The sequence below is a fragment of the Anabas testudineus genome, chromosome 10 (assembly GCF_900324465.2).
Source record: "Anabas testudineus chromosome 10, fAnaTes1.2, whole genome shotgun sequence".
In the NCBI taxonomy this organism is placed as follows: Eukaryota; Metazoa; Chordata; class Actinopteri; order Anabantiformes; family Anabantidae; genus Anabas; species Anabas testudineus.
Genome location: NC_046619.1, coordinates 19675554 through 19697630, shown reverse-complemented (window position 1 = coordinate 19697630; position 22077 = coordinate 19675554). Strand labels below are relative to the sequence as shown.

At 36.9% G+C, this 22077-nt stretch overlaps 1 protein-coding gene across 3 annotated transcripts in view; it reads left to right on the top strand.

The window, feature by feature from the left end:
- The window catches only part of fstl5 (follistatin-like 5), a 139334-nt gene that overhangs the window by 51972 nt on the left and 65285 nt on the right, over window positions 1-22077 (top strand). For all 3 annotated transcript variants that reach the window (XM_026357190.1, XM_026357189.1, XM_026357191.1), the window contains exon 5: window positions 17892-18088. In XM_026357190.1, coding sequence (XP_026212975.1) covers window positions 17892-18088 — 197 coding nt within the window. The remainder of the gene's footprint in view (window positions 1-17891; window positions 18089-22077) is intronic.

Here is a 22077-nt window from a genome sequence, read left to right as displayed (position 1 = left end):
AAAAAGAGTGTGTTAGTGATATAGCGTAGACACATTTCTGTAAGTATGACAGGAAACTTATTATATATTGCTATTGATATAATTGAGAATTTAGATTATTAATAAGCTATTTTAACATTTTTAAGCTATTATAAAAGTGTAATAGCAGTGCTACAGTAGGCTAAGGTGGTACAGTGTTATCGTTTCATTCCTAAACATGATTCATGAGATTGTACCAACATCATCTATAGTCAAATGCCATCGGGATGTCTTAATGAGACCACAGATCATCAGCAGACAAGTCCAATGCATCTCCTGACCACTGAAAAGATTTGGGTTAATATTAATTTGATAGACAGACAATTACTCCCATGGGCTAGCTTATACTTGGAGCTGCTGGAAATTATTGCTTTTGAACTGACATCCATATGCAAAGGAGTTGAGCCACTATTTGTTCTGGTCCCAGTTAGATGGATCTATGTTGGAAATGGAAAGGCCTTGTCAGCCAGACCTTCTCTGTATCTGTTATATGCTATGGAGAACAGGGTAAAAATGACAGCCATGTGTTGACTGAAGCTTCTCATTAGCACTGGGGAGCGCATATGACCCCCATTTTCCCTTTGCACTGAATGGCAACTTAGCCAGGATCAGATCTGATTGAAAATTAAGTGGTGCACAAATGCCTGTCCAATATGCGGAGGGCAATCTGTGCATGAAGGCGAGCGATCTCTGCAGCAGGCAATTGCCACAAGTGGAGACAATTAGGACTAAGGTTGCGGCACATCAAGCAAGTGGTTTGAGTGTATTCGGCACATCCAATTATCTGGGAGATCATACATTTAAAAACCTTCAGACATTTGGCTCCCAATAAACCTTCCGTGACTGAGCTTCTCAGTTTTTTATTTACTACTTATTGCATGTGTGCACTGCTTAATTTACTTTTCTGTTGCATCATGCAGTTTGGGAAGATACATAGATGGATCAAAGTTTTACATGGGTTTTGTTTCAAAATTATGACTAGCTTGTGCTGTTACATCACACCTATTATACAGTAAAATGGGCTTCTGCAGATGTTACATAGTTGGCTAAAATCTTAATGTGAACAATGCATTGTTTTTTGGCCAGACAATATCAAATCGAATGGTAAATTTAATTTTAGCAATTTAGAAATAAATTTACAGCACAGTAAAGTCTGAAAAAGGAAAATGTGTCAGAATCTTTGTGAAGCCACTGTAATTATTTAGTGATAAGTAGATGGTAAAATATGTATGCACTTGCTCAAACATATAGATACAAGTAATGTAAGCACTTTTTTAGTAGAGAACAGATATAAGTTTATTCTTGATGTACTATTGTTATGGTAATATTGTACAGCACAGTTACGTTTCATGTTTTGCACCAAACCAGGCATAGATGCCAAACAAGAATAATGAACATCTGTAATTAGGCTGTGTCTGTAAAACTAGAGCTTGTTGAACTACAGTGTTTTTGTTGATACCTATTTCCATGGCACCTCAGTAGTACAAACTCTTTGTGGATGACTCCCCAGGGCTCTGCCAAGAAAAACATGCTCATGAAGCATCATAGCTCACTGCCTCTGGAGACCTTCTGTCTTAACGATGTGTCTATGTCTTTCCCAATGGAGAGGCCCTCCAGTGAGTTGAGCTTGTGTACAGTAAAGGGCTTCAGTACCCCCAGTGCATTCTTACTTCCTTTTAATGATTCTGTGGTGCCATTAATGCTCTGACCTCTGTACAAGACATGCATAGTCTTTGACAGCAGTGCCAAGGAACAAGCACCTCATTAAAATCTTGACCTGTGGATCATTAAGTTTGCAAGGACGGCCAAACCATTGTCAGTTGCAGGATGTTGGTGTCTGTCAACTCTGAAGTTAGTCTGTGTGAGGATGTGCTTTGTTGATTATGGATTTTGCTTCAAAATGCGATTTGATGATTGATTTGTCTGAGAACAACCCACAAAACCAAAATAACCTTTTTTTTTTTTTTAAATTATTATTATTATTATTTTTAATAATGGCTAAATTTGTGCTCCTAAAAAAGTTTTTTTAGTGAATGGTGATGAACTTCACAGGCATATTCTGAGTTGTGAACAATCATTCTTAACGCGGTGGCAACTGCCAAAATGTTGCTGTCAATTTCTACAGCACTCAGAGCAGAGGAGATTAATGTTTTAGTTCAATCTATCCAGATTATGTGCTCATCTGCTGTGTATCAGATCAGTTGATGCAGAATCAGATTGGGGTTTTTTTTGTAACTAAGAACACACACATCTAAGTGCTACACTGGCACCAACAATTTTTTTGTGCAAATTTATGCAATAAAATACAAGGCTACCTGCTATCACACTTTGTGTACTTGGTACTCTAGGAAATGAATATTTGTGACATCAGCCTTATCACAGTCAAGACAAAGACAAAAAGGGCAAATATGCCATTGCCAGAAAGATAAAGATGCTAAGAGAGCAACATATCTTCAGCCTTGAAAGTTTCAGCTTGCATAAGCTCAGTGCCAGTCATCATTGTGCCAGTGTGTCAGTAAGAGAACAAATGTTTGACATGATGCAAAGGTTTAAGAATTACAAGGCCAGATTCATGGCATAGTACTGCAGTGCAATGAAAATTACTTTTTGGGGCATACTTTGGAATTAATAGTTCCTCCGTGACTCACTTAGAAATATTTTAATAGACACTGAAAAGGTGTATCGTCTGGAGCAATGATGCTGATCATTGATATGTCCTTTTCTAGTGGACAAATTGATGTTTCACACAACTTGATTGCTGGAAAAGTTCAAGTAGCAGAATATAGCCTCTCCAAGTCAGTGCTGGGGCATTACAATGAAAAAGACAACGCTTTTTTTCATGGATTTTTCAATTTCTTGTCTCTGACACAGGCATCTGCTAATGACAGTCATATCACTGAATACATGGCACCGTTAGCCTCCCTTATTATAGCTGAATGAAGACAGATGCAGTAGAAAAACAGTGTAGATATATGACATAGCTGTAGGGACTACTGCCCCATTTGTCGAAAACTGATATGGTAAGGGAAATTTCAGAGCACAATGGTCTCATCACTCTTTGTATCTCAGCTTGCAGGAATTGCTCTTGTATTGTAGCCAGGAAGGATAAATTAGTAAATGACAGAAAATAACCAATATTAATACACATGCAATTAGGTGGATAAGTAGAAAATACAATTAAGGTAAAATTTTAAGTCAAGTTCAATCATAAATCCCCATGCGTATCACTGGAAAATCTGTGATGTCATTTTCAGACTAAAGGTACTCACTGTTCCTTTCACACATACTGTGTTGTATGACAAAATGTTTCCAATTTCATGCCCACGACTCAGATGTCTTGTTTGTGTTATCAATCAAAAAGCTAAATTACTGAAACCTTACACTGAGTTGCACAAGATGTACGGGCATCAACAGCACAGGGATGTTTTAAAGGGGAGAAATGAGGGCAAAAAGTCACTGTAGGTGGCAAAGACAGTTAATATTTACTGAAGGACATGGCCTGGAGCAACTATCACTTGTGCTGTTTGACAAGGATGAGCAGCTACAGTGGTCTAATTTTAACGGCTGAAGGTTCAGTTTGTTTATTCACAGCCCTGACTCCTGTCAGAGTGACAAAACACTGAACTCCCTACATGTCACCTAAATTACGTGGTAAGTCACTGGTTATAGGTTTATACGTCAGCTCCTGTCATAAACAGGTTTCTTTAAAAGCTGATACTTCGGCACCACAGTAAATTACAGCTTCCAGAGCTCAACTCCTTTAAATCGAAGGCCTGTTTACCAAAAGCTTAAAATCACTAGTGGTTGGTACCTCCCATTAAGAAGAACCTTGATTTGAACTCAACCTTTTGAAATTTGTATACTACTTTTTTAATTTAAATTAAAACTTATTACATGTATTACATTTGTGAGGTATTTCCAAACATATCCCAACTAAATATGCTATGAAACATTTTAATATTAACGTCTGTCTCTTTGCCGAAGATCAAAAGTATTTCAAGAACCTCACCCACGTTTTTTTTAATTTTTTTTTTTAATTTATGATACTTTCAACAGCCACTGATAAAACATAAAATTCTCTTTGAGTATAATTGGCCTTTCGTGAGATGATTTCTGTTTTTCCAAACATAAATGCACGAATTGCACTGCACTCTTGACTAAATCAATACATTTAGTCAGGGAAATGGGGAAAAATATACTAAAAAGAAGCAACCTCATTGCTCTGAATTGCACTGATCTGTTTCCTCCTGGCAATCTCACACTACCCCTTTCCTCTTCTTGCTAAAGGCAAAAAGTAGTAATCTGTGGATATTGCCATCATTGTGTTGAGTGCACAGCACTGTGATGAAGGGATGCTGGACATTGGTGATGTTATCCCCTACTTTGAGTTGATCCATAGTTGTCAGTGCACCCTTGAATCTAGTATATGCAATAGGCTCTACTACCAGTAGTCCTTCTAATGTGATATTGTTTTCAGATCTTTGTTTTTTTTTAACGCATATGTTTATATAGATAGTTGTTCTAATTCTTAGAGAAGTTGAAAATAAAAAGCATTGATTCAAAAGTTTAGAAGAGATTTATTAATTTGTGCCTTGGCTGATTTCATTTGCTTTGTTACAGACTATATGTGATGTAGTAGTAGATCTGAATATTCTGAGAATCTATAGGTTTATTTTCTATTTTTGTGCATGTCAGCAGCATTACTGTATAACTCGGTTGTCATAATTTAATGGTTTGTGTACACAGGAGTCACAGCTATATGCTGTAAGTACATCTGTTACTATCATGACTAACAGAAAAAGGAAGGTAAAAAAACACTTAAACTGTCTTTCTGAATAAATAAAACTTTATTTTAGAAAATATATTATGGGACTCCATGGACTTGGGATGAGTGTATGTTATGTTATCAAATTTATTCCATGGTTTTTATTACGTTTGTCCCAGTACCCTTATCTCTTTGTTTGTATGTATAAATAAGGAAGTGTCAGGGTGCATTTTTAGCAAAGGAATAACTCTTGAGGATTCTCACACAAAAGTACTTTATTTTCTGTGCTGTAATGGGAGGTGTACCTCCGTTTTTATTTTTTATGATTTGTTTGGGATCCCAGAGGTACCTAGCCTAGGCACCTGAGGCTTGATTTATACTATTTATAAGAACAATTAGCACCATCTGCTTTTCACTGTAAGAAAAAGAAATAAAATAAACTCTGCTTTTCCATATACAGTGTGTGTATGAAACAGTGAAACTTTGAAACTTTACTTGTTGTTTATTACATTTCTGGAAGGAATTGACAAGAAAATAACCACAAATTACTTTAAATGCAAGAAAGAATACCTATACTTATAGATAATCTAATTTATTAATCTAAATGTTCTTGCACTAACAAGCAGTCATTTCAATAATTGAAGTGAAAATTAGAAAAAAAAACATAGTGTATTTTTTAACCACTATTTAAAAAAAACAAACAAGTTTTTTGTTTACTTTTAAAAATAACCACATGCAAATCATAAATATTACATAAAATGTTGAAGTTCATTTATTTGAGGGTTAGCAAGCTTGGCTTTGATATCAAAACGTGAACATGTTTCTTTTGAAAGAAATGTCTGAATTAAATTTTTGGGAAAGGAAAATATTAAATTATATCTTTAATTATGTAATGATCATACACTGCATCTCTACTATAAACCTTCAAGGAGCGTAAATAGGTGGAAAGCAATGGATATCATTTGGTGCAATTTTTGTTGAGTGCAGTTTGATGTAGGGAGTGTCAAAACCCCTGCAGGTTTGTACACCCCAAGACAGAGAACTGGTGTCTTTGATTGATGGGCTCATTTATAGTTTGCTCAGCTTCAAAGCATCCTATTTTCATTTGCATGTTCATTATGTGCCTAAAATGGCCAATTATTCCATCAAAGGCGTGTACAGAGGACTGGGCCATGGATCCCAAACAATCATATGACAAATTAGCCAATTAAACATGTTTGATGTTCGTCCCCCCTGTAGTGCCAAATAAGAGGTTGATAGTGCAGAATAATCCTATTGATGTTCACAAGAGAACTTTCTCTTGTCAGCAAAGCTGACAGTACCTGGGCCCACGATTGACAAAGAAAGTTTTAAGTTTATTTGATTAAAAAAAATATTCTTGACTCTGCAAACTCTTGTCTGTGAAATGTATAATTTATCATTTCTATATGAATACATACATGGCTAACTGTTTACTTTGCAATAAGTATATAACTTTATTAACCTCAAGCTCTCGATGGGTTTCATAAATTGACAAATTGAATTTGGTTGCAAGTTTGTATACTTTGAGTGAATGGGCTCTGAATAATTTTTGCACTCCTTACAAGAAAGCTTTCCATTAAAGTATTGGTTAAAAAGCTATTTTCCTGTTTAAGCCATTTTCTTAAAAAAGCTTTCATTATATTGCTCTCTGCCTCTTCCTTCTCTTTTGTTTCCACCCACTTTCTCCATCCTGAATATCAACCCTTTGAACAATTTGGTAAAGTAAAGTGAACAATTGTTGCCAACATTGCTTGAAGCAGTGTATTTGTGAGTAAGTTACAGATACAGCGATGCAGTGAAGAGGAGAGTGTGGGGGGAGAGGGCTGACTGGATTGCAGCGCTGTGGGCGTCTTCTAATATCAAAGCGTTTACTTTATTCTATGTATAGCGTAACCCATCTGACCCAGTAACATGACAAATATGTTGGATCTTCTGGTGCTGGACAGTGCAGTAAAGTAAGCCATGTGGTTCTTTTGAAGAAAAAGAGACAAAAATACATTAAACAACCCTGTTTTATACAATTTGAAGGTCATCTTTTCTAATTAGCCTGAGGAAGGAGCAACTACCAGGAGTATCTGGAGTCTCATTTAGGCAGTTGTTTACACATGAGTAGAATGATATTATCAGTCTGTTTGCAACTCTTGTAATAAAAATTATGTGAAGAAATAAGATTTTAAGGAATTCTAAATTGAATATCCTAAAGTTAATACCTTTAGACGTATGTACAGACTTTGTGATCTTAACTCTGTTTCAGCCCTTTAATATTGATTCTGTATTGATTACTATAAAATGCAATTAATTAAAGTTGACTATTACATAACTAGCAATAATTAGCAGTTTGCTAAAATTAGTGCAGTGTGCATTGTATGATGAAATAAACACTGGTTAAGGGTTGTAAAGGCTACTGAGCTGATTGACTGAAGCTGTGAAGATGCCACATTCACAAGTTAATGTTCTGCTTGTTTATCAACTTTCCTTTCAGAAACTGTTTACAAATGTAAAAAGTAATGTTTTTTGTTGCAAAAAGTATTGTGGTTAACTCAGGTAAGATATAGACTGTTGTTCTGATGGAGGGGGGCCTGTGAGCAGCTCACCACTCCGTCCTGTTTCTACACAGAGCAGGTTTGAAAGGAGCACCTCAGAGAAGAAGAGAGAAAAAAGTAAAGAGCACTAGACTGGGATTTAGCCAGTAGAGTAGAAGTAAACAACAATTGATACTGATCGTTCAAAATGTGGTCAGATTGGCACCAGTTACAGTCCCTAGGATTGTACTGAAACTAGTGCCTTGTTTTGATGGCCAATCAATGTAAGTATAAACTAAAACGTTAATAGAAGGAAGATAATATTGATATTTCTTCAATGGTTTAGTCAAACATTAGAGCCTTTCTGCCTCTCTGAATTTGGAAATGACAACATTAAGTGTTGTAGTTCCTTTAATTGAATGTAGAAAATATACTATAACGAGCTGTGCATGAGGCGTCTGCTCAACTTTTCATTGGGGAACTTTTTCCCCAAAAATGAGTCTGTCCAAAGCAGAAATGACTGAACTGGCTGCCAGCGGGGCAGATTACGCCATACATCAGAAACTTTCGAGTTCTTGACAAACCATCAGCAAGAAAAATACTTGTCCTGGACATAGAAGAAATGCTTTGCAATCCAGCTGACCTGGACCTGTTTACTTCTCCCTACTGGATGATCGAGGTGATCACAATGCACTTGAGCAAAGAAAGGAACATATAATGTAATAAAATGTGTCAGAGTAATAACATTTCTTATACTGGAAATGATGCTTCTCACAAATTGCTAATTAGCCGCACTTTTCTAACATTTTTATTCCATATTGGAAGACATTAGGCAATCAACATAAGCCAAAGTGACTAATTGCTGCTTAATATTTAGCTGGATTTCAGTGGGGCTGAAATGTAACCAGACATTATTTGGGTATGTCATAAAAATCTCCCAAAGATGTATGTGGGTGCCAAAGTAGTAGCAGGTCATAGTTGTGACAAAACAGTTTGTTTATGAACCTGAATGTTTTATTGCCCGATCAATAAAAGCTATAGAGTTAGCCATCCCACAGGCAGCAGATCTATAGGAATTCAGCTCTTCATGGTTCGCAGCTATTAGCCGAGCAGCTAGATAGATGACTATAGAGTTCTTTAACCTTATATTGACCCTGCCCTGGTATTAAAGCTGAACTTCCGTAGGAGCCATTATAATAAATGTTACTGCTGGTCAGTTTAGGTCCAGTTTTATAGTCTTTCTATCTTTGTGTCCATTAATGTGTATATGATAATAGTACCTACTACATAAAGAGATACAGTCTTGTACCTTGCAGACACAGAACAGACATACTGGAATTTTATAAATTCAGAGATTGAGTGCACCGGAGTCAAAGTAACAAATATTTCCAAATTGCAGTGAAACTATAATACAGTAAAATAAAATGTTAATGCCATCACATTCCAGTGATCAGCAGCAACGTTTTATCAGAAATGATTGCTACTGTAATTTTTTTTAAATCCCAACCTTTCATTTCTTATTTACTTTGTTGTTTTGGCAGTTTGATGTGCAAAATGTCAGTTTTATCCTTTTAACACAGTTAAAAGTGAAAGACTAATTCTTGTAAAAATCTGGACAAAATAAAGTTTTATTTATTTCATCACAGAAAAGTGGCTAAATCCCTGGAGAGAGCAGAATGAAACTGAATGAAATGTCAGCAAAATGAAGGTTTATCTCAACAAATCATCCACTGACTTAGGCTAGGCAGCTAACCTATTTGCACTATTAGACACTTTGAACTCAGAACCTCACCCAGGTTAATCTAGATAGTATTTTTTTGACTAGACTCAATGATTTACAATGTTAGTCATTCTCATTTTTCTGCCTTATTAAATCTTTAAATCTGCGATCTGACATCATTTATACCCCAATTTTGCATCTGAGAAATGTGTCCCTGCCTACAGTCTGTCAATGTAAGTCCCAGCTGTTTAAAAACAGTATTCCCCAGTCTGTCTGCTGCAGTCCAAATATAGACCTGCAGCTGTGTGTTGATTTGATGCCTCAGCCAAGGTGTGCACAGCCCCTGGGTCACTGTCCTCTATCATGTCATCAACAAGACCTGCGACTGAAGAAGTAAGCTCTGTGTAATCAACTCTACTGGGATTAGCTTTGAGAAGTGAACAAAGTCTCTATTCCTTTTCCTCCTTGTCTTTCTTACTTTTTTACCTTCTTCTCAACTCTCACATTGTGGGATGAAATATAGTTGGCATCTTCTTAGAAAAAAATATTTTTTTCATTTTCTGAAACCTGATGAAGTGAGAAATAATTTTCTGTCTCGAGCCTTGCTCACTAATTCATGAAGTATTGTCATTTAATTGGAGCTCCAGCTTACACTGTTGCTCTGCCACGCTGTCACTGCAAAACTGGAGTTGAGGTGAGCCGTACAGGTTTTCTGTTTGTTGACATTAAATATGAAAATGATTTATTAGAACACAGCCCATCATGGCAGTGATTTGGTTTTAAGATACTGTAATGTTTACAGAGATGCTTAGACTTTAAACAGGAGATTCTGAGGCTCTGTACACCTTTTGAATGCCTTTTTCAGGGCTCGATGAAGAAGATGAAGGTGGGAGGTGTGAGTTAAATCACATGATGCAGATGGTAATGATCACCTTCAAGGTGAGAGAGGAGGGGTGTGGGTGGGTAATACATCAAAGATTAAGACATGAGGAAGAACAGCGGTCCTGATGAAAAATGGGAGGGAGAGAATTACACCTGCATCCAGGGAGGCAACAGTGGTGACAGAGACTGAATGAAGTGAGGGAATCTGTCTTGAGTTGTTACCACACATCCAAGTTACCAAGTAGCACAGAAACAAAGTAAAGTTCCCAAAGAAAGAGAAGAGACAACTAAGTCCTCAACAAGTGTCCTCTTGGGGCTCCGCAAACAACGATGATGGCATAACGGGTTTTCAGTGTCCAAAATGTTGGCGTGCTAATAACAATGCACTTAATCCATACAGAGCTTTTATATTATATATTTATTATTATTATTTATTTATTATAATTATTATTTACAACCTTTTATTTATAAGATGGTTTACAGAGATTGCTTGCAAAACTATTAAAAACAATTGCCTATTTTTTCTATTCCTTGTCAATGATTTCTTTGAACCATGATCACATTTTTGTAGTTTTGTTGCTTTACACTAAACATTATATAGAAATAGCAGGTCAGAAAATGCTTATATGAATCATTGCCACTTGTCACAGGATGTGTTAAATATCTCAATTTCTTGGACATTGATTTAATAATTAAATGTATCCTCAAACTGTGGCTGCGGTTTGTAGAAACTACACTGGCTAGTGACCAGAAATATCACCACAGTTCATTGTTATGGCCACGCAGCCAGAGTTGCTGGAATTTGTTTTTCGCACAGCATCAAAAACTGTCAGTTCCCAAGTTTAACAAAAGTAATGTTAATTTGGTCATGCAGCTGGTGCATCTTAAATGTGATCCCTACATTATGATTCAAAGATCCAGAGCAGCCTTTTAATGGATTTGGGGTTTATAAACTACTGTTTCCAAACTCAAGAGTGAACTTTCAACCTCAATTTTGTATTTTTCCACTGTTTTGTATAGGCACACAGAAAATGGAATAAAAGTAGAAACCTCTTCTTTGTGCAAGATATCTATTTTTTTATACATTTTTTTTGCATTTGTATCATCTTATGCAGAGGCAGAGAAGCTGTGTGGAGTTTGCAGCCCTACTGCCCATATATCCATTTCAGATTCACTCAGGTATCGTGGCAGTGACGCCTCCAGTTGCTCTTAAAGATTGCAATCAGTGACCTCTGATTTAGGTAACCCAGTTGTCAAGCTGTGCTGTCTTGATGTATTGTGAGATGTGGCAATACACAGGGCCATAGAGATGGAGATGGAAAAGTTGAAAGAGGTGGTGGGAGCAGGCTCCACAGGGCAAAGATAGGGCTGTTTCAGTCGAGCTGACTCCAGTGATTCCACTGAGCCACCTTTTTTCATTATATAAATAAAACAGTAGTGCTTTTAGAGAAGCAGGTGGAGGAGGTGGGGTGAGGTGAGCTCACTTGTGGTTATGGCCTCAGTGAACAGGCTGCAGAAGCTAACTGACTTTACAGTGTTTTCTAGGAAGGATTAGTGTTTATTTTCAGCTCAGGATTCAAACCAGTGAAGTAACATGAGCAGAGATCTTATGCATGTTAAAGAATAGTTTTGGTTAGTTTTGGTTTCTGTACATGTTCAGAAGTCACAAAGTACCCTGTAATTCTCATAAGTGCCACTTGGATCTAGAGTAATTGCTTATGCATGAGCTGTTTCTCAGTGTCACTTGGCACAGTATGTATCAGTGGCTGTACGTTTCTGGTGCACAGTGGTGCTCTGCTCAGGTTCTGCAATATTTAGAGTTTTCTCCTACATGCTGATGTCATCTCCATGTCATTACTCACATCTGAAAAAGCTCTGTAAAACAGAAAATACTTTAAAGCAAACATTGCTGTTAGCATTTATGCTTCATTTTTCTTTCTCATCACTATCACAGTATACAAGCATTTCCCTGCAGATAGGTGCAGTTGTACCCAGGAGAATATCATTATGCCCTTGTTTGCATATAGAGTTTTTTTTAAGTCCCATACAGCCGAAGTGGTGGACTTGGTCTTGTGATGGGAGAGTAAGCACTCCGTTACCAACAACACAGCTCAAATGATTCATGTAGTAACTGATTCATGGACTACTGAGCAGGGTTTTTTGCGCACAGTCAAGGGAAACCGAAATAAAGAAACGCAAAATTAATGTACCTTCTGAATTGTGAATTACTTGAACTGTTTGACCTGACCATGATAGTTGCTTCTTTGCAATTAGATTTTTCTTGTTCCCTGCAAATGGACCTTGAATTTTATAACTACACCATGGCTCTGTTTTAATGGTTGGAGAGATTTAATTAACAACATTTTTTTTGTGCAAGCAAAAAACATCTTGTGGTCCCCTCACCTCACCACGTAAGATCCCTGGCAAAGGTTTTTAGCTCTGTGGTTCCACAATGCTGGACCGACCTACCCACCTTTGCATGCTCAGCTGCCTTACTCTACTTTCAAAAACTTGCTGAAAACAGAACACTTCCAAATCTTTTCCTGCAAAAAAATGTTGCACTCATACCCCCTGAAACTGAAACGGGTCTTTATAGAGCACTTTACTTTAAAGTTTGTTTCCTTGGCTTAGATATTTGCTTGCTTTGTACCTCACTTGTAAGTTGCTTTGTATAAAAGGGTCATACTTTAAGAATACCTGTTAAATTGTTAATACTGATGTTTCTGCTTTAATGATATCAAGCCTTTATTTTTGGTGCTGTTTGAAATATTATTAACAGGATTTTATTCATAATTAGTTTTTATAATTTCTGCACATTCCATCATTTATAAAATGTATTTAATTTTCAGCTTGTTGACAAACTGCTGAGTGACATGCCAGAAGATGCTCTGGTTGTAAGATATTTAATCACAGACTTCATCAACACTGATCTCTTATACAGGGGTATACAGTTTAATGGATTAAAACTAAGGAAGATTTGCCCTATCAAATCCAACTAAATCACTGGTGAGACTTTCACCAAAAACAGCCTATGTAGCACTGTCATTTCAGTTATGTCCAACCTGTTTGTTCCTGTTTTCTTACACTTTCATGGTCAAATCAAATGTAATATCAGGAAAATACCATGTTGTTGCAGGAATAGATTGGTGCACACCTTCATGTCCTCATCAAACATGTATGGTAGTTAGGACTGCTCTGCATTATTATCCTCATAATAGACAGTTTTAAAAATGATTTAAATTATTCAGATACATATGTGTGTATTTTTGTTACCCACAATGCTTAGATTGGAGATTCAGGTGTCTTTTTTTAGTAATGTATGCAGCCTTGAGCAGTCAGCTTCAAGGAAAAAGGTTAAAAAACAGTAAAGCCAGATTGTTGTTAACTGAAGTGCAGCAGTAATTCAGTAAGTATACCATAAAAATGAGAGTTCAACAATGGTCATAACTGTAAGGTTCTTTGGAATTTGGTTTTGCTTTTTAATAAAGGAGCACTGTGGTCACAGGTGAGCAGCCTCTTGCCTAGTGTTACATACAAATAATTTAACTCCAATCAGTATAGCTCATATGATGCGTTTAACTCTTACACCTGTTTCCATCCTGGAGACTTGACCTACACATTACACGAACAGTTCAAGCCGATTAACAGCAGGTTTTATTTATAATGGAGGCTGACCAGCTGCTTGCCACATTAAGAGTCCAAGTGACCAGTGACTACAATCAAATTCAATTTAGCTGTAGTACTGTCCAACAAAACTACAAGAGATTTTTCTAAATTCCTTAAAACAGTGAAAGGGTAACCTATTCAGTGCAAAAGTTTGCGTGTCTTACTCTGCACCAACCAATTCATTTAATTCAGGTGCTTTTCTAGGCTACCTTGGACCCTGAACAATTTAATGCCTCATCCATGAGCAGTGTTGACAAAAGCAACAGTAAAGCCTACTAAAGTAAGAGCCTTAGAGTTTATGGTTTTATTACAGCAGTATCGCAGTCCTGTTACCTCTCCTTGAATTCTGTTTGTGCTGCTTGTGGTTCTGCTGTGTTGTCATCAGCATGTGTTATAGGTGAGCAGACTTCCGGTGATTCTAAAATCAAGTAAGATGGCACACAGGGAGAAGAAGATAGGGTGATATTACGTTATTAAGATGAAGCAATTAAAAAAAGCTAAAGACCATGGTCGGATGAAATCTTTCAAACCATGGGGAAACTCAACTTCTAATATGAACATGAACGACCTGCAAAAGAACTCTCTTTCTCTTTTAGTTTAGTTGAGTGTCTTTAAACTCTTCTTTAAACAAGAAACAGGCAAACATTTGCATCCAATATTATTTATATCTATAAATTTAATTTTAAGTGTGGAAATTGATTCATTTGATTTGAGTTATAAAATTCACAAATAACTCTTCTTGACTGCTAAACTTTTTTTTTCTTTCCATACACCTTAATTTAAATTAAGATGATTTCCATCTTACTTACCCATCCAATTAAATTACAGTCAAGGTCACCTTCACAGCAGCTGCCCAACATTAAACTCCCAAAACAGCCCACATTTGAATTCTTGAGGGTTTTCTGTTATCCTGTAAGACATAAATACCTACTGCATCTCTATCTGTAAGGGGGAATATTCATAATTATTTGCAGTTGTGTAGGTGTGTTCTGTGCGTCTTGGCCATTGTTAACCAGTAAATCTTAAAATGCAATGTAACCTCACTTATGCATGGTTTCTGGTGCTGTCAGCTGAAGTGCCGTGAACAGCAGCTGAGAAGCCGTGCAAGAGTGTCCTTGTCTATTGTTTTCTATCCTTTTTCTATGTTTCAGTTACAGTTAAGTCATTTTAATTTGTACCCAGTGATAGTGGGGGGAAAAAGTGATTCAACTGACAACATAAAACTTGAATCACGGTGTCTTTAAAAAGTATTATTGATGAAATCACTGAATTAGTTTGTTGTATTTGAGGCAAGTTCAATTTTTATATGTCCCACTCAGCCCAAAACAATTCAGGTGGCTGAGACACCTACAGAACTCATCAGTATATCTTAATTTGACTAAATGAATTGGGTTGGAAAAACACAATAGATTTATACTGCATTGTTACCAGTTCCCTAAAGGGCTGTTTTGACTAAGAAAATGCTGCTTTACTCTATCTGAGGGAGATTATTTTAGCTATTGTGTAATTAATTGTGATGCTCAACAGAAGACTTTAGGTTAGAGCACGTGTGTGAGTGAGTATGTGTGTGTGAAGCTGTTTTTGTGTGTACATGTGGGTGTGTTCATACATGTGCCAGAGCATAGTCTTTTAACATTGCTGACCTTCATATCTCTTGGGAATGCCAGCAGCCATTTATCTTTTATTCATTCCGCCATTTGTGACCAACGCAGCTTCTCTGGCACCGACGCTTGTCAAAAAAGACCCTGTCCCATGGTATGCTGCATGCTGCAGCCTGAACAGACTGCTCTCTAACAGCTCATGCAGTTTCCAGGGCAAGAATTAGGCTTGCTTATTCCATTGCTAGGAATTTGTCACTCTGAGACCAAATTTCAGTAGATTCTCTAGTTGGTTTATTATCTGCAGTGTTTGGTAGAAAATACAAGTTTACCAGCCGAAGCTATTGTTGTTCACGCCCTGCTAGTTGCAGAAAGCATCAGACTGAGTGTGCAGCTCTAAGATCAGTCAACAACTCAGTTTGTCTCTCTGACAGGTGTACCTGCTAAAACAAACTGAAGCACTGTTCAAGAGCTCATTGCTTATGTTTAATTCTCTCCACCTGGCTATGTAAGCATTCTAGTATTCAGTTCTTCAAGTTACAAAACAAAGCACTGCAAGAAGAGATGACGATTTCGATTTTGTGATAAATCCTACAGAGGGCTTTTAAAACACAACATACTCAGAGGGATGACAAATTATAGAAAAACAACATCATAAAGTATCTTAGGTTAGGTGTTAGGCCTCGTGAACCTTGGGCAATCCTACATAAATACTTTATGGCTCTGAACAGTCACATTTTTGAAACGATAATGTGATCCTTTCTGCAGCCAAATAGTGCAACATTTATGCTTGTTAGATTCATATAGGACTACCTGCCGTTTGTAGTGAGAAAGTTGAAGATGCAGCACTACTGGAAAATGTCTGTCCTAGGACTTAATATCCAACCACTTTCCTTTGCTTTTTAAATGCAGTGTTCCATCATTTTGTCTTCATGTTTAAAACTTTAAAATGGTAAACAACTCTTGCTGTGTTGCTGTTTTTGGAGTTCATATATCAGGTAAAGCCTAAAAAAGACAAGAGTGGCTGCTGCTGGAGTTTGAAATGCTATCACAAGAGGCTTGTTTGCAAGCTTGCCTTCTTGCTCTTAGGTAGCAAAGACTTTGACTTTCCGTGTTCTGGGATGGTAACATTATCTTTTAAAATGGTGGAAAAAAGTTTGTGTTTCCCGTCTTCAACGGAACAGATTTGTTTTACAACCAGTATATGCTGTTTTTCTAGCTTTCAAAATCCAAACCATTTCTAATTAACCATTGTTTTGTGACCTCTCTCTTTATTAAAATGTAATCATGTGCCGATGTATATACTCACATTTGTTAATTTATCCTTTCCTTTTCAGTTTTTTTGTCACACAGAACATAAAAGCTTGCCAAATCATCTCTTATTCACAATACTTTCTCTATACCTGACAGAATACGAAGTGAATATCAGTTTGTACACAAATGCATTTTTCTTTTTGTAAGTTTAAACTAAAAGAAATTGCAGAGCTGTTGCATCTCCCACACTTTTCATCCACAATACTAAATATTTAAATGCCAGAGCATAATGTTTTCACATTTCAGTACTTTAGAAAGTTAGAAAAATTGAGACGAAAATGATTTGACCACTTTTGGGGTCTTAGAAGTTCTTTCCCCCTCTTATTCCCAAGTGATGGTAAGCACCAAAATTTCATCCAGCCTCGCATTTGAATGTTCACTGATTGCTCAAGTTGTTTTTGCTAAGGGGATACTGAATGAAATTTGTAAGTCAAAAAAGATTTTATCCTATGCATCCCATAATGACGAACACCATTACTGCAATCACCTGATCATCCTTAACATAGTCATTTTGTCACAATACTCCATGCTCTGACTATTATTCCATATTTCTCCCAAGTAGGTGATTACACTACATGGTATGGCACAAATGTCACCTTCTTCCCCTGAGATTTGAAAAGCATCAGAGTGCACAACGAACTTTTCCTTGTGGGCTGCTTGACATCAGCTAATATAACTGTTATTAGAGGAGAAACACTTCCAGTTCTAACAGCAAGAACTTGATATGACATGTGTCAACCGCTAGTTCTAGTCATTATTTTCTCTTTGCCTCAACTCTACTCTGCTGAACCTTTCATGTAGTTGACTTCTTTGATCCAAAGCCTTTGATGGCGGATTGTAAATACAACACCGTCCTGTTTTCTCTTGCTGCCAGGGTTAGCTCTTGACACCTGTGTGATGGATTTGTTCGTCAGTTTCACTGTGTTGACGGCGATGGTGCTTTCTTACTTTGAGGCAGTGAAATGCTCCACGACTGTCACTGTTTGCGTCCCCCTTGGGAGAATAATCCCTAGCATTTGTTATTGTGATGCAGACAATCTGAGACGTGTTCAGATTTGGGTTTGCTGAATATAAACAGGAGCGTATTGTTCTATAATGTGAGTCTTAAGGGGGATTCCAGTTTTCACGGGTACTAATTGGCTGAGATTTGAAACATTGCATCCAGTTTTAGGAATCATAGGTTCAATGATTTTAATCAGGTGGCTTTTTCTGCGCCTGGTAAATATTGGGGCATTTAAGAAGTATCTGTGTTTAGACATATTTTAACTTATATTTTAACTTATCCAAATAAAGCAAAAACATACTTGCCTAAGACCTTTTAGAGTAGTGATTGCTTTTCTACTTGCTTCTAAACATCCTGCTCCTCTGTTTTCTTTTTTTACCAGATGATAACTGCAGACTGAGTGACTACCATAGGCTGAAAACCAAGATTCTGGATCTGCATGACAAGCGATACATTGGATCTAATATCCATGGGGCCCACAATGACAACATGCCTGCCAGAAAGCAACTGGTGGATATAATGTTCAAACGCTTTGATGCAGATAATAATGGTCAAATAGATGCCAGCGAGCTCTCACAGGTAAGTATATTTACCATTTTAAATCAGTATCACTCAATTACTGGCATGAAGTTAACAACCTAACCTTGACTCAAGCTATCACTGAACTTATGATACTTTTAAAAATGTATTTAAATACCACAGCCAAAGGCTGTTTGCTGGAATTTTCTTATAAATCTCCACAGCAGCACCTGTTAAGTGTGTCAAAACCACAGTGATTTTTTTATTTAAATATCCAATCAAAAGGAGGCTAAACCACCTATGTGCTCAGGTGTTCATACAACCTGTTTTTGTTCATACCACCCATAATTGTGTCCATTTTACTCCTCTTACCCTTCCCTCTGGTAGCTGTTGCGTGTGGCTCTAGGTAAAGCTTTTGAAATGCAATGTGGGTCGAAGGAGCTGTGTGCACATCGGAGGCTGCAGCCTTTGGCCAACACTGCCAAGAGGGATGGTTGTAAAAAGAGCTTTTTTGGCTCCCGTGAGGAAAGAAGAAGTCTGTGCATAACAAATAAAGCCTCCCAGTACCTGAGGACTGATTTAATATAGAAAGTATTTGAATAATTGAAGGGGTATGCAACCACCAGTGTTTTTCAGAGCTGTGATACTTTTTTCAGTTCTTAGGTCAGATTCCTGCTGATCTAATAGGATGGATTGTCTGTACAGGGGTCACCTTGGCTCGCTTTGTCAGTGCCCCCCTCTGCTTGGTGGTGCAGTTGGTCTCATTAGATTACTTGGAAATCAAAATCTTATTATTTTGAGTTCAAAGTAATATAATGAAATATATTCCAAGCATCTAAATGATGTCCCACAATAGTGACATTTTTGCCATATTTTCGTAATATTTACATATTTTAAAATGTTTTTACTTTTACCCCATGCAAGCATGAGAGAAATCGATGCGTAGTGAATGAATTGCATAGTCAACAAACCATGTTGTGCTGTGTTTTATGGAATAATATTATCTCTATACCCAGAGTGTGAATTTGAATTTACCCTTTCAACCTATTGACTATTACTCTGGACAGATTTTCAAACCTCTTAGTGTTGAATTTTTTTTTTATTCCAGACACTACTGCAGCACTCCTCCTCTCTTTAGGTGTTTGAATGACACAAGCAAGTCAGTAATAATTAGCATCCAGATGGAAAAGCTCTTTTCAGGTGTTCTCAAAGGCTGCTTTTAGCCCTTCTACCCTTTTGATGCTTTCGGTAATGTTGGCAGAAGTCATAGAGTGTCAGCTATAGAAGAGACACACAATTAGAAATAATATCAGTGGATTAAGAATGGCCCTAGTGTTTTGTTTTGTTTTTTTCCCATTTGCGACTTTCTGTTACGGAGGTAGCTGTGTGAGAACATTGGTTTCTATATGTTCTGTAATTTCAGAATCAAAGTTCTGGTTAATGTTATTAATTTATTTTATGTCACTTAGACTGCAACTTAATCAACAAGTCTGCAAAAACAGAAAACTTACAAATACAAACAAATAACCTACAGCCCTAAAACACATTTGGACTTCTGCATACTTTCACCTCATGTTAAAATTATTGTATAATAAAGAATTGGATGTCAAATATCAGTGAAATGGCTTCATGAATATGATAGCTCACTTATTAAACTAAGAAAATTATGAATTGACAGTGTCTGACCATAAGGGTGCCTGAATATAATTATAGATTTGGTCTTTAATCAGTTTTTATTTGGGTGTTTTACGTGTTCCCTCAGAATCTAATTTCAAGGTAATTAATAAGCTTGAAAAATACAGTTTTCTTTTCTTTCCCTGTGATGCAAGTTTTTAACATCATGCACAATATTCTAGTTCAGATTCATTTAGATAGGATTGCCAAGGCAATCTGCATATTTTCCTAAACTTTGTTGCTTGAGCCAGAGTTTTCTTTATTGACAAAAGACGAATGTGAAACATGACAGAGATTTATGCAAATTAAACTTTGGTGTGAACAAGCCCTCAAAAGAGCACTGCACAAGCAAATCACACTGTTATCAGCAGTTGAAAGTACAAAACCATGGCTGCCACCCTCGTGCCCTAAAGCGCCCTTCATAATTGGAGCATTCTCTGATCTCATTTGAAATTCTAGGATGGAAATCCCTCACCCTAGCTTACTTGACTTGCTAGAGTGTGCACATGAAAGGGGCACCGGGAGCAATTGTCCCTGCCCTTTTAAAAAGCCTTGGGTGCCCTTTTAAAATGGCAAATCAAAACTTCTTTTTCCTTTATGCATTGCTCGTATCTATCATTTAACCTAAGACAGAATGCCTGAAATTTTGCCATTTACTAAAATTTTCACCACAAACCTTCCTCTAGCCCTATCTGCAACAGTTCTTTTTTGATTTAAGGAGGATAAAGATATCACTGGTCAGATCCAAACACACAAAGAAAAGACTTTTATCTTGTTACAAGCAGAGATTTCAGTTTAGACTTGTGTGCCTTTCAATGTATTTTACAAAACATAACATGCAATTGAAAAGACACAACATATGAAAAACAACACACTTTTTTGGAAATACTGCTTTTTAGACATATGTAGCTCTTTTGATATGTGGGATTTTATTAAATATGGACACTTTTAAAGATCTGTCAAGACAAGTTCCATATCCTCTTACTTGTGCACATGATTTTTGCAAATCAGTGCATGGAGATTTTAAAACTATCAACTGTACACTGGTATATTGTATGTTTTACTTTCTTTAAAAAATAAAAATAAAATGCAGTCATATAAGCAGGAGACAAACAAGTCTTTTGGCACGAGTAGCAAAATGGTGAATAAATTAATCGGACAAAAGCTACATAAAAGGTGAAACCCGTAACTGAACCTGATTGTGAAGGAAGGTTTAACAGAATATTAAAAGTAAACAGTAACACCCCTTATCAGAGTCATGTCATTTTGTAAAGGAGTGGCGGTATGCAGATGTGACCTTGCCAATAGCCTTTGAAAGTAGGTCAGTTCCCAATACTTCATCTTCATCAAAAGGCTGATTATAAAAATAAGACCTGTGGGATTATTAAAACAAGTCTATAATGTTGAGAAGTAGTAAAAATTAACTGCTAATTGTAACATAGGTGTTCTATCTGACTAACCAGCCAATGTTCCTCTGGCGCTGTAAATTAAGCTTCGATTTGAAACAGGCAGAAGCTGCATTCTCAATAAACATTACAGCTGGTTATCCTATCAACAATGTGTCTCAGGTCATTTAGCTCACAGCCTCTGCTGAAAGCCAGTGAACGTGTCCAATGTCCCACCCCCAACCCCCAGACACACACTCTTACTGTGGTTTAATAGTCAGTTCGTACAGAAAAGTGAAGTAACCACAGGAGTCAAAGACTGTTGTGTAGAGACGAAGTAAAGTTAAAGCATCAAAGCATAACCCACAGTTATTTGTTACTTTTAGTGTCTCTCATTACAGGTGGCTGTTAAATTTTGGGTAAGTCATCTGGGAATGGAAGTGCGGTGATCCGATGGACGAGGCATAATGTATAAAGCCGTCCCTTGTGATCAGCGTTTTGACAGCTGATCTTCTATGATGGATGTTTTACTGCCTGTGCCATGCAGAGGGTGTTGAATAGGATAATGTTTTAGTAGGATGATGCTAAAACCTGCACTGTGGTTGGGGCTTTGCCAGCATCCATTGTGACACAACTTCAGGGAGTTTTATTTTGGCTGTGATAAAATGAAAGCTGCCTGTATGTTTCGACTTTGCCATTTAGCATAGCTTTCATTAGGCAGGAAACATTACAGAGATTACAGTATACCTTTCATAATAAATTAGGTAAAAATCGACACTTAAAGGCCCAAGCGGTCTAGTTTAAAACATTAAAGAACTCATTAGTTTTATTTGATACTAGACATTTGGTTCCCAAAATGGCTGTTGTGACATCTTGGATGCGAAAATGGGCAAAGCTTGTCAAAAAGGCAGTTATAAAAATCTGTTATAAACAAGGTATGAAACCACAGTGCAACCCTGTTTTACAGACATCAGTGTAGTTTTTTTAGAA